The sequence below is a fragment of the Lampris incognitus genome, chromosome 2, assembly GCF_029633865.1.
Source record: "Lampris incognitus isolate fLamInc1 chromosome 2, fLamInc1.hap2, whole genome shotgun sequence".
Lineage (NCBI taxonomy): Eukaryota > Metazoa > Chordata > Actinopteri > Lampriformes > Lampridae > Lampris > Lampris incognitus.
Window position 1 is genome coordinate 49,000,804 of NC_079212.1, and position 14,151 is coordinate 49,014,954.

Sequence of the window (14,151 nt, forward strand, 5' to 3'; positions counted from 1 at the left end):
CTTCAGTTTTGATAATCAAATCAAATATGTTGTTCAGTCATGCTTTTCTCCAAAAATTAGGTCATTTTTATCAACTGTCAATCTGCAAAAAGTTGTGCATGCTTTTATCTATTGTCAGCTTGACTATTGTAATGCACTGTATTCTGGTATCAGCAAGGGCTCCCTCTCCGTCTGCAGTTGGTACAAAACGCCACTGTTCAGCTCATTGCCGGGACAAGGAGGCATGACCATATCACTCCTGTGCTTGCCTCCCTACACTGGCTCCCAGTTATATTTCGAATTGATTTTAAAATACATTTGTGATTTATTGACTTGTTATATGCCCCCCTTGACCATTAAGGTCTACAGATGGAGCCTTGCTAGTTATTCCCAGGTCTCAGTTTGTTACAAAGGGGATCGGGCTTTTGCTGTTAGAGCCCCAACACTTTGTAACTCTCTTCCTGCTGAACTAAGACAAACCAAATCTCTAGCTTCTTTTAAATTTCGTCTTAAAACTTTTCTTTTACACATGTTTGATATTTGTCTTTATTTATACTGTTTTTATTTTTACTCTTACTTATTTGTTCTCACTCTTTTATTTTTCCCTTGTCTGGCTTTATTTTTTCTGTGAAGCACTTTGTAACATTACTTTAGAAAAGTGCTATATAGACAAAATTATTCTTATTATAGTCACTTACAATTTCCTGGAGTGGACATTTGGTCTCGAGCCAGTCAAACAGAGCATCGTTCCTGAAGGCTCCAGTGGTCCCCCCCTGGCTCCTATGTACTGCAGCAATGGTGACTGCCTCCCTAACAATCTCTATCATACCTGTTGAAAAGCGAATTGATTAGTTCAACGGACACTGAGTAGATCTAAGACAGTGTGCAATGTGTGTCTACAGGTTTGATGCTGATCTTAGTTTGAGGGTGGGTTGCACCAACAATTCTGAATTCATAAAGTGTATTAAAATATGTAACAGTTACTTTTTTGTGACACTTAACAATAAATATAGCTTAAAGACTATGGAGGCTTGAATTTAAACCTGGGAAAAGCTTGGTTTAATCTTTTCTTTATACCCAGAATACTTAATTTCCTTTCCTCCATGGCTTGTTCTGTAACTGGAAAATGTTTTCTTGTTCTATACCAAGTGGTTTAAGATAAAACAAAAACAGACTAAAATTCAAAACGTCCTCTGATTCTTTTAACTTCATATTATAAATTGTATAACTAAGCAGAATCGAATCAGAGATTGAGACTGAACTGAGTATCACTTTTTCAGATGAATGGTGGGACGTTGCATTAGATGCAATAAACTCATCCTCCTCCTGTGCAAGGCTTAGCCTCATCAGTTCAAAGTATTTCATAGGATCCATTTTAGTAAAGCTAGATTATCGAAGATCTATCCAAACCTCATTGATATTTGTGACAGATGTTCTCAGGCATCAGTAGACTCGACTCGTTATGTTCTGGTCATGGCCAAACCTGGTGGAATATTGGAGGTCTTTTTTTTTTAACCTTATATCAGAGATATTGGAAGTGACTCTGGACCCATCACCTCAGATTGCTATCTTTGGTGTCCCTGAGGAGGGTGTTAGAATGACTGCCAAACAGACTAATGTAATCTCCTCTGCCTCTGTAATTGTCCGTTGTCGAATTCTCCTCTTATGGGAAAATCGCTCACCCCCCCCCCCTCAAACACATCCTGGCTGCGGGACTTAATGTCATTTCTGAGATTGGAAAAAAATAAATTTGCTGTCCGTGGCTCAGCTGAAAATTTTTACAAACACTGGCAGCCTCTCATCTCTCATTTCGAAACAATGCAATCTATCCCATTGAACTAGTGTTGGAAGTAAGATTGGATGCATAGAACTGTGGATTGTTCTGGGGGAGGGGGGGTATGCACGCATATGTAGTTGTGTTAACGTAGGTACATTAAGTGTATGTATGAATGGGTAAATATGTGTGCAGATGTAACAGTCTACAGGTACATATGTACATCTTGGACTGTAACCTTGTAGGGTGCAGGCAGTGCTTAAAGTTAGGTTGACATGATGATTTTGTATAATACCAGATGCACATTCTTTTTTGTTTTTGAGCTGCATAACTATTTTGTGATCTGTATTTATTTAATTTATTCAATTACTATTATTGTTACTTAGCTATTTTGTTTATCACCATCTTGTTTTTAATAATAATAATAATAATAATCATTGCATTTATATAATAATAATAATAACAATAATAATACAATTAAAGTTATATAGTGCTTTGAGTATTAGAAAAGCACTATATAACTTTAATTTTGTAGCGCTTTTCTAGACCTCCAAAGTGCTTCATATGAGCTGGGAATGGTTTGCTGGGGGCTAAGGGGGGATACTGGGGAGATATTGTTTTAAAAGAAAAATATGACTGTATCATCATTTGTGCAGATTTTTGAATAAAATTTGGTGATGAAAAAAAATCTGCTCTGCCCCGCCGAGGAGACACGCCGTGCTCGTGCCTGGCAATGGTTCATGTTGCATGCACATAACTAAGGCGTCATTCTTACCGGCCTGTCACGTCGGCATTTTGGGCCAATGCCGATATTTTCTTTTAAAGCCTTTATCAGCCGATACTGATGACGTGCAGATATCATCGTGCAACACCAGTATCAGCTTTTGAATCACCTATTTCTAGGAATGGTTTGCTAGCATCTTATTTGTTGGTAGTAGGCTTGGTGGTATATCGGCAGAGTGTAATATATGGGTTTTGTAGTGCTACTCATTACCCGAACTCGGATCCTGACCCCATATTTCACCTCTGACAGTGAGCCTAGACCTGAGTGAGGGTTCACATTTCTGTCACTACCATTGCCCATCACCACATCCAATCCCTCCAACACTCTCATCTTACCCTCATCAGGGGTTTGTAGTTTCATATATAAAAGCAGAGTCTTGTTGATGTTTTGCTGCCCTTTTTCTCTTGTAACCATGTAAAATGCTCCTGTTTTTGATCTTGATTCTGAATTACTGTACTATTTTTTTAAGTATGAACTTATTAAAAAAAAAGCCCTCATCACCGTGTCATGATTCAAGTAATTTTCTTTGTTTTTCAAAATAACTGTACCTATATTGTGTCCTGTAGCGATGCAGCCGTAAGGCACCAAGTTGAGGTCCAGCGATTTCTCTTGCCAGATGAAGTCCATCACCCTCAGTGTCTAATCATGAAGCAAGAATGTTAAAATCCCAGTCTGTTGAGGCCTTCCAGTGCATAACATTCATCATACTGCAGTTATGAAGACAGAAGACTCCCACCGGACCTGAATGATCAGCATGTCCTTTCGGAGGTCATCCCCCTGTTTAAAGATGATGCCCACTGGTGAAACAGGGGTGGGGGAGGGCATGGGGCAGAACTCCAGCCACAGGGGCTTCTTCTTGGAGGCCATCACCTTGCATCTATCCAGCTGGATAGGAGGCAGATGAACGAACTGAAATGAAACCTTGCTCATCTTAAACAGCTGTTTTAAAGATAACACGTGTCAGCTCCACTGTGGCAAAACAAATCCTCACATGTACAGTGCTGTGAAAAATTATTTCTCCTTTCCTGATTTCCTCTTTTTTTGCGTATTGTCAGGCACGATGGTTTCAGATCTTCACACAAAATCCAATAAGGAGAATGCAAGTAAATACAATTCATTTATTGAGGGAATTTTTATTTCCAACACCTATATCACTCATTTGAAAAAGTAATTGCCCCCATGAAATTAATAACTGATTGTGCCACATTTAGCAGCAACAACCGCAACCGAACGTTTCTTATAATTGGAGACCAGTCTTTCACATCGCTGTGGAGGAATTCTGGCCCACTCTTCTCTGCAGAATTCTCTGATTCAGCGACATTCAATAGTTTTCGGAGGATGAAATGCCCGTTAAGATCCTGCCACTGCATCTCGATGGGGTTCCTGTCAGGATGTGGACTAGGCCACTCCTAAACAACAATTTTGTTTCTTTTGAGGAGCCATTCTGAGGTGGCACCACTATTTCACTCTTGTATTTTGGATCACTGTCCCACTGCATAACCCAACTTCTCCGGCACTCGGAATTGGGTGAAAAACCAGCTGAGTTGTTAGCATTCAATTGCTAACAACGTTTTCAAAGGTTTTGAATCACCACAACCACGAGAGGTCCTTGATCATGCAGTCATAATTGTGCACAGAATTATTTGCCTGACAGGCCCAGTAGTATGCAAGATTAGCAGCGGACAGATGCATGCATACACGGACAGAAAAAGCAGTATTTTTCCTGCCATTATAAGACTTTTGCGCAGCGCCCAAGTTGACTGAATGGGAAATATGGGGGGTGGGGGGTGGGGTGGAGTTAATATGCAGCATTCAAGCTAAAATCTACCTGATAAAAACATTTTGCCTGTTGTTCTGTGGATGCGCAGCCTCCTAGGCGGACCTTTGCATGAAGGAGACCAAGTCTAATATGAACTTGCACTTTCCAAAAAGAAAAGGTTTGCTGTGCAACCATTTGGTCTAACCCTAACCTGACAAGAATATGCAGTACTTCCTGTTTTGACTGAAACTTAGAGGAAGTTGTTTCTTTATAAGTTTTGCATTTTTTTGACGATCAAAATTATTTTAATATCTTTTTTTGGGGGGGGGACTTTTCCCCCCTTTTCTCCCCAATTGTACCTAGCCAATTACCCCCACTCTTTCGAGCCATCCCGGTCGCTACTCCACCCCCTCTGCCAATCCGGGGAGGGCTGCAGACTACCACGTCTCCTCCAATACACGTGGAGTCGCCAGCCGCTTCTTTTCACCTGACAGAGAGGAGTTTCACCAGGGGGACGTAGCATGTGGGAGGATCATGCTGTTCCCCCCAGTTCCTCCTCCCCTATGAACAGGCGCCCCGACCAACCAGAGGAGGCGCTAGTGCAGCGACCAGGACACATACCCACATCCGGCTTCCCTCCCTCAGACACGGCCAATTGTGTCTGTAGGACACCCGACCAAGTGGGAGGTAACACGGGGATTCGAACTGAAGATCCCTGTGTTGGTAGGCAACAGAATAGACCACTACACTACCCGGACGCTATTTTAATAACTTTTGATCATGTCGCTGCCCGATCTGAGTCAACCGTAGATGTGAGTCGCACATGCCTGAGCGTAAACGGTTTACCCAGCTTTATTATATTATGAGAATGAAGTCAGAGCTTATCATTTTTGGTTCATCCAGTGTTCCTCCAGTTCTCCTGTGCTGAGATCAGCAGTGGATGATTTGCTGACTTGGGAAATACGATCAACTTCTTATTTGCTTTCAAGGCCCATACATGGATACATAATGTTTTGACACTGTCGCTGCCCAATCTAAGTCAACTCTAGATGTGAGTCACACATGTGTACGGTTGACTCAGACTGGACAGCAACAGAGAGCAGTATTGGTCGAGCAAGCTAGAAAGTGAATGAAGAGAGGGAGTGGCAGTAGCGAGAACAAATGGTTTTCAAAGGTTTTGAATCACTGCAACCATGAGAGGTTCTTGATCTTACAGTGATCTGTGCAACTGTGCAAAAAAAAAAATCTTTTTAGGCTGACAGGCCCATTATTATGCGAGATTAGCTGCGGACACACATGACCAAATGCAATATCCCCTCCAGGTGATATGCTTCAGCTTACGGACTGAGGACCAGACATTCTCCTTCAGAATTTGCTGGTATAGATGGCAGAACTAATGGTTCCTTCAATGATGGCAAGTCTTTCGGGCCCTGACACAGCAAAGTATCAACACAAAATCACAATACCACCACGATGTTTGACTGTTGGTATGATGTTCTATTGTGAAATGCTGAGTTTTCTTTAAGCCAAAAATAACAGGAGCCGCGTCTTCAGAAAAGTTCCACTTTTGACTCGTCTGTCCACAGACCATTATCCCAAAAGGCTTGGGTGTCATCAATGTGATTTTTGTAAACGTGAGATGGGCTCTAATGTTTCTCTTAGTTAGCAGTGGTTTGCACCTTGCAACTCTCCCACGAATTCCGCATTTGCCCAGTCTCTTTCTTATTGCTGAATCCTGAATGATGATCTTAGCTGAGGATAGAGAAACCTGCAGTTCTTTAGATGTTGTCCTGGGTTTGTGACTTCCTAATTTAGGCATTGCTGCGCCTTTGGAGGAATTTTGGTAGGCTGGCCACTTCTGGGAAGATTCACCACTATTCCAAGTTTTCTCCATTTGGAGACAATGGCTCTCACTGTGGCTCGCTGGAGTCCCAGAGGCTTAGACATGAACTCTTTCTAGACTGATATATCTCAACAACTTTTTTTTCCCTATCTCTTCTGGAATTTCTTAGAACGGCGACATAGTGTGCTGCTTGTTGAGCTCTTTTAGCCTACTTCACATTGATGGTAAGGTTAGTCATGTTTAGATTTAACAGGGGTGGCATTAATGAAAAGCCTGGGTGTGTCTGCTCTAATTGAATCCAATGATCAATTAAATTTGGTTGATCCAACTGATCCATAAATCCATCCATCCATCCATTATCCAAACCGTTTATCCTTACTCAGGGTCAGGTGGAAGCTGTAGCCTATCCCAGCAGTCACTGGGCGGCAAGTGGGGAGACACCCTGGTTAGGCCACCAGGCCATCACAGGGCCAACACACACTCACATTCACACCAAGGGACAATTTAGTACGGCCGATTCACCTGACCTACATGTCTTTGGACTGTGGGAGGAAACCAGAGCGCCCAGAGGAAACCCACGCAGACACGGGGAGAACATTCAAACTCCACACAGAGGACGACCCGGGACAACCTCCAAGGGAAGGTTGGACTACCCCGGGGCTCGAACCCAGGACCTTCTTGCTGTGAGCCAACTGTGCTAACCACTGTGCCACTGTGCTGCCATAAATGTAATCCATTATTTTTATTATTATTAATTCTTTTGTGTTTCCTGTTTTACACCCTGTAGAGCCGGGTCCAAACTATGGACCTGAGGCACTGTAAGGCAGATGTCACTTGATTGACAGTACTCGTCGTAATATGTGGGCTGTTCCGAGTAGGGCGAGCTTCTGGACTGCATGGATGTTAATGATGTTAATGGATACGGTTGGTGAACTTTTTCATTGCCTTCTTCATGAGTCCTAGAGCTCCGATGACCACTGGTGTTGTTTCGGTCTTCATTCCCCACAGATTTCAATCTCCAGGTCTTTGTACTTGGTCAGCTTCTCTGTGACTTTCACTGAGGTGTTTTTTTCGGATGGTGTTACCATGTTGATGAGCATGACCTCTTCTTCTTCCTGTCCTTGATAACGATGTCGAGCTTGTTGGCTTTTATCTCTCTTTCAGTGTGGATGGGCGTGTCCCAGGGGCGGTGACATCATTGTTCTCAGTGACCATTTTTGGCTGATGTTAGTACCACTTCTCAGTCGTCTTGATCTTGTAGCTCCTGCAGATCTTCCAGTGCAGGTATGCTGCTGCCTTGTTGTGCCTGTACATGTACTTGGTCTCTGCCAGTTCCGGGCAGCCTGAGACAATGTGGTTGATGGTTTCTTCGTACATTCCACAGATTCTGCATTTTGGGTCTGTTCCACCTTTGATGATGTGATGGTGATGGGATATGGTGGCCATGTTCTGGTCTTGTACAGCGATTATCAGGCCCTCCGTCTCTGCTTTCAGTCCGGTGCTCCTCAGCCATTGGTGTGTCTTGTTGGTCCACGTCTGCATCCCTCATTCTTTTTGGGTACTTCCTGTGCATTGCTTTGTCCTCCCAGGTTTTTTTGCACTGGCCATGGTGTTTTGCCTTCTGCTTAGTGCGGTTGCCTCACAGCAAGAAGGTCCTGGGTTCGAGCCCCGGGGTAGTCCAACCTTGGTGGTCGTCCCGGGTTGTCCTCTGTGTGGTGTTTGCATGTTCTCCCCGTGTCTGTGTGGGTTTCCTCCGGGTGCTCCGGTTTCCTCCCACAGTCCAAAGACATGTAGGTCAGGTGAATCGGCCGTACTAAATTGTCCCTAGGTGTGAACGTGTGTGTGTGTGTGTGTGTGTGTGTGTGTGTGTGTGTGTGCGCGCGCGTGTGTGCGTACGTGCGTGTGCATGTGTGTGTGTGTGTGTGTGTGTGTGTGTGTGTGTGTGTGTGTGTGTGTGTGTGTGTGTGTGTGTGGGCCCTGTGTGATGCCCTAGTGGCCTGTCCAGGGTGTCTCCCCGCCTGCCGCTCAATGACTGCTGGGATAGGCTGCAGCATCCCCGCGACCCTGAGAGCAGGATAAGCGGTTTGGATAATGGATGGATGGATGGATGGATGTTTATGGAGCTTTGGGTGAAACAGAGAGGACCCCCACATGCAGGAAGGTGATAATGCAAATGAGAGAACTGTGCATGTGAAAAATGAAAATAATGTGGTTAGAATTTAACAAACTTGTAAAATCCCACCCTTCAAACGTGCACACACACACACACACACACACACACACACACACACACACACACACACACACACACACACACACACACACACACACACACACACACACACACACGCACGCACGCACACCCTTATTAACTTTAGCAAATGCACATAAGCACACACCTACAAGCTGCACCCACAGACCAACACAAACACAGAAACAGTCCCATACACCGAAGGCTTACCAGGATCTTTCCAGCTTTGACTCGAGGATCAAACGGGACCAGGAATTCAGATGGCAGGCTACAGTTTTCCAGAAGCTCACGGAGGGTTATGGCAGCTACATGCACACAAAAATAAAGACAAAGCTTTTAAAAAAATCATAAGCTCATCAATATTTAACATGTAATCGACACTTAAATGAACACGGTGCTTGGATGTTGATGGGAATTTGACAGTACAGCACTTCAGATATGGGGCCATATAAACACCTTAGTCCATTTACCTTGCATGTGCAAGACTCGGCTCAGAATATTAGATTCCCGCAATATAATTTGGATTATTGGAGGATTGTTGGACATACTCTAAGTAGGTCTTCCCATCAAGCAATTCTAACGAGACAAATTCACCATGCTTTGGATTATTCATGTTCAAACTTCTACCTCTGCTGACATCCTACCGACATGGTTTTTCTCTCGACAAGGATCACCGAATCGGATTTTGAACTATGGCGACCTACATTAACGGTTTCACAAACCTGGGATGAAGGAACAACATGTCCGAAGGCAGAACAGTGCTGGCGTTGGAACAACCGTGCGTGAAATATAATCTGCACTGGAATGATATTTTGGAGTCATATAGTATACCCTTCTATAGCTAGTCATATAGCTTGGCCCTATGATGGCCTGGTGGCCTGTCCAGGGTGTCTCCCCGCCTGCCGCTTAATGACTGCTGGGACAGACTCCAGCATCCCCAAGACCCTGAGAGCAGGACAAGCAGTTTGGATAATGGATGGATGGATGGATAGATTTACCCAAAATCCTCCATCCATCCATCCATCAACTGTGACAGTGACCAAAAGTGGACTGGACGTATTACTTCTACTGGAACTGGCCCCCTCTCTTTGAGTGCACAGGTTGTTTTGGCGTTTTCCTCACATGAATGTAAGACTGTACGAGAGACGAGATGCTCATAGGGCTACTGCACTTAGCATTGTCTGTCTTTTTTATTGTTTTGGAATTTCCCCCCTTTTCTCCCCAATTGTATCTGGCCACTCACCACCGCTCCACCGAGCCGTCCCGGTCTCTGCTCCACCCCCTCTGCTGATCCGGGGAGGGCTGCAGACTACCACATGCCTCCTCCCATACATGTGGAGTCGCCAGCCGCTTCTTTTCACCTGACGGGGAGGAGTTTCACCAGGGGGACGTAGTGCGTGGGAGGATCACGCTATTCCCCCCCAGTTCCCCCCCCCGAACAGGAGCCCTGACCGACCGGAGGAGGTGCTAGTGCAGCGACCAGGACACATACCCACATCCGGCTTCCCACCCGCAGACACGACCAATTGTCTGTCTGTGTATTTCTGTATTCTACTGAGTTCCTCTTCCTTTTTAGTTGTTTGTAGGCTGGTTACTTTTATAACGTGAGCTGTATCCTCTGTTTATTGGTCGTGGTTTGTCACGTCTTTGAGGGGGGAAAATCAAAAGTAATTATATACACCATATGAGGAACAAAACACACAAAGAGCACAATACAGTTGTTCCTTCTGATGCAGAATTACGGTCTTTATCAACGATCAAGAGAAGCAGACTTGGTTCAGTCAGTAATTGTGGACCACATGAGAGTATGGAAATAAAAATATGGCCAATATCCACCTCTACAACGCATATATTTTCAAAACCGCTGAAGGGATTTAAAGGGTGTGTTTTTGTGACGCAGAAGATGAAATGTGATTAACTTGTAATTTAAGGATTACTGTTGCTCTCTATGCATTCAGAAGTAACCATCTTTTCTCGTTTTATCAGCGGGGATTTTTTGCAGTAACTGGCATCACATTTTAATTGAGTTCTCTACGTGTCCATTATCTGTGTTTGTAACATCCCGCCACTCATCGGCTGTTGTGTTTCTCGTTTTATTTTGAAGTACTCACCTGTCTTGTCATTTCAGTTCCTGTCCTTGTGCGTCTCCCGCTCCTTCCTGTTTTCTCGACTCACCTGCGCACCTGTTCCCCATTTCCTCATTAGCTCCCCAGCTTACATATATATATGTATATATAAAAATATAAATGTGTATATATATATATATATATATATATATATATATATATATATATAATATATAATTATATAAATTAAATAAATTATATATAAATTATATATTTATATATTACAAAAAATACACACACACACACACACACACACACACACACACACACACACACACACACACACACACACACCCCTGGAGTTTCCTTGTTCTCCTGCCAGATTGTTTTTGTTCATTGCTTTCCAGCATTTCTTCCTCGTGTAAGTCTCCACAGTTTTTGACTTTGCTTGTTCTCAGTTTTTCAGATTTTTGCTTACTCCCTGCCTGCCTGGATTTGGCCTTTATTTTAACTGTCCCTCGTGTCCTGAGTTTTTCTCTGTATCTGAGTCTCTGTTCTACCCAGAAACGTTAACAGTGTTTGGCCCCACCTGTGGGAGGGAGGTCGGTCTTATCAGGGTAGAGTGCCTTAACCCGGCAGGCGACCTCCTGTAAAGCCTCCACGGCCTGGACCTGCTGGCTGAAGCTGTCCAGCATGGCCTGACCACACCCCAGCAGGTAGGCCTCCAGAACCACAGCCATACGCTGGCGGACATACGGACACCCTGCTACTTCACTGCGTACGTACCAGAAGAAGAAGTGGCCAATCCTCTTGCTCTACAATGAAAGGTTTACGTGACTGAGTTCGGCATGAAAGACAGAATGTACGGCTATTCACACACTGTTCATGCTGCTGTCATGTCAGACAGGGTGGGCACCTGTTCCATCACTTCCACTTGGCCACATGAACTGATATTAGTAAATCAAATATACCATTCAAACCCCAAATTATGTTTCTTTGAATGCTAGTGGAGGTGCCAGCGGGGTTTGTCACCTCGATGAACCCCATTAGCACCTCGTGGGGAGCTGGTAATGTGTGCTGCCCTTAGAATTGGTGACCCCCCACAGGTGGTGGGGGCACAACTTTACAGCTCTGGGTGAATCTCGGGGAAATGGTGTGAGCCGCCGTATACGTTATGCTCCACCATAGAAAGCTGTAACTGGCATGTCAAAAGAACCGGTTAGACAGCTCCATGTCTGCTGAAGGCTGCAAATGATACAGTCCACACGGTCCCCAACCACTTTAGCAATGGCAGGACACTAGAACAGAGAAATGGACATGCCAAATTGGAAGAAAGAGGCAAAAATGAATGAAATTAATCAATTAATTGGTTGATTAATTAATTAATGTATTCTGTGCTGGCCAGAAATGGGAACTACTGGGGCGTCCAGGTAGCGTGGTGGTCTATTCCGTTGCCTACCAACACGGGGATCGCTGGTTCAAATCCCCGCGTTACCTCCGGCTTGGTGGGGCATCTCTAAAGACAATTTGCCGTGTCTGCAGGTGGGAAGCCAGATGTGGGTATGTGTCCTGGTCGCTGTGCTTAGCGCCTCCTCTGGTCAGTCAGGGCGGCTGTTCGGGGGGAGGGGGAACTGGGAGGAATAGCGTGATCCTCCCACGCACTACGTCCCCCTGGTGAAAATCCTCACTGTCAGGTGAAAAGAAGCAGCTGGCGACTCCACATGTATCGGAGGAGTCATGTGGTAGTATGCAGCCCTCCCGGATCGGCAGAGGGGGTGGGGCAGCAACCGGGACGGCTCGGAAGAGTGGGTCAATTGACCGGATACAATTGGGGAGAAAAAGGGGTGAAAAAAATCAACAACAAACAAAAAAACCTAAAGCAGTGGATGCTGACTGTGATACTTATTTTGAGATAGCAGTTAAAGCCATATACCGATAAGAGAGCATACAGTAACGGTTGTTGAATATTCAGAGGAATAAATATTGTGTAACTCACTTTCAGAGCTCTTCGGATAAGGTATCGTGCCAGGAAACTGTCGTGATATGGCTCCACTTTCAGGGTCTACAGGAAGATATGGGCAGAGTGACAGCAAGACAAACTATTCATAACACTGCACAGTACTGGATCCTAACTGAGAGAACAATCGTTTACCAGCGAATGATTTCATGTTTAACTGAGTACTCATGATTATCATATTTCAATAAGACGTGAACCAGAAATGCATAATTCCTAACGTAAGAGTTGCATTATGAGAAATGTTTCTACATATATCAAATTTCTATCACAACATTTTCTAAATCGAGTAGGGATTTACATTACAAGTAAAACTGCTTACTTTAAGCAACATTATTGCAATACTTTTACACGCAAAAACTCAGTACCATAGTTTTAAACATGTAACTAGTGGAGTTTTTAACTAGATTGTTTAACACAATCTTGGAAAGTGAGAGGATGCCTGAGGAGTGGAGAAGAAGCATACTGGTACCGGTTTTCAAGAACAAGGGCGATGTGCAGAACTGTAGCAACTACAGAGGTATAAAGTTGATCAGCCACAGCATGAAGATATGGGAAAGAGTAATAGAAGCTAGGTTAAGAGGAGAGGTGATGATCAGCGAGCAGCAGTATGGTTTCATGCCATGAAAGAGCACCACAGATGTGATGTTTGCTTTGAGAATGTTGATGGAGAAGTATAGAGAAGGCCAGAAGGAGGTACATTGTGTCTTTGTGGATTTAGAGAAAACATATGACAGGGTGCCAAGAGAGGAGGTGTGGTATTGTATGAGGAAGTTGGGAGTGGCAGAGAAGTATGTAGGAGTGGTGCAGGATATGTATGAGGGAAGTGTGACAATGGTGAGGTGTGCAGTTGGAGTGACAGATGGGTTCAAGGTGGAGGTGGGATTACATCAAGGATCGGCTCTGAGTCCTTTCTTGTTTGCAATGGTGATGGACAGGTTTATGGACGAGATCAGGCAGGAGTCTCTGTGGACTATGATGTTCGTGGATGACATTGTGATCTGTAGTGAGAGTAGGGTGCAGGTGGAAGAGAGCCTGGAGAGGTGGAGGTATGCACTGGAGAGAAGAGGAATGAAAGTCAGTAGGAGCAAGATGGAATACTTATGCGTGAATGAGAGGGAGAACAGTGGAATGGTGAGGATGTAAGGAGTAGAGGTGATGAAGGCATATGAGTTTAACTACTTGGGGTCAACTGTCCAAAGTAACGGGGAGTGCAGAAGAGAGCTGAAGAGGAGAGTGCAGGCAGGGTGGAGTGGGTGGAGAAGAGTGTCAGGAGTGATTTGTGACAGAAAGGGTACCAGCAAGAGTTAAAGGGAAGGTTTACAAGATGGTTGTGAGACCAGCTATGTTGTATGGTTTGGAGACAGTGGCACTGATGAAAAGACAGGAGGTGGAGCTGGAGGTGGCAGAATTGAAGATGTTAAGGTTTTCATTGGGCGTGACGAAGAAGGACAGGATTAGGAACGAGTATATTCGAGGGACAGCTCAGGTTGGACGGTTTGGAGACAAAGCAAGAGAGACAAGACTGAGATGGTTTGGACATGTGTGGAGGAGAGATGCTGGGTATATTGGGAGAAGGATGCTGAATATGGAGCTGCCAGGGAAGAGGAAAAGAGGAAAGCCAAAGAGGAGGTTTATGGATGTGGTGAGGGAGGACATGGGAGCAGCCAAAAGTAATAAT

General features: G+C 44.4%; 1 protein-coding gene across 1 annotated transcript in view; it reads right to left on the reverse strand.

Moving 5' to 3' along the window:
• si:rp71-17i16.5 (phosphatidylinositol 4,5-bisphosphate 3-kinase catalytic subunit gamma isoform) overlaps window positions 1-14,151 on the reverse strand; it is a 34,649-nt gene that overhangs the window by 14,185 nt on the left and 6,313 nt on the right. The window contains exons 5-10 of the mRNA XM_056299937.1: window positions 12,453-12,518; window positions 11,046-11,271; window positions 8,601-8,695; window positions 3,279-3,422; window positions 3,086-3,176; window positions 678-808 (exon numbers count right to left, since the gene is read on the reverse strand). Coding sequence (XP_056155912.1) covers window positions 678-808; window positions 3,086-3,176; window positions 3,279-3,422; window positions 8,601-8,695; window positions 11,046-11,271; window positions 12,453-12,518 — 753 coding nt within the window. The remainder of the gene's footprint in view (window positions 1-677; window positions 809-3,085; window positions 3,177-3,278; window positions 3,423-8,600; window positions 8,696-11,045; window positions 11,272-12,452; window positions 12,519-14,151) is intronic.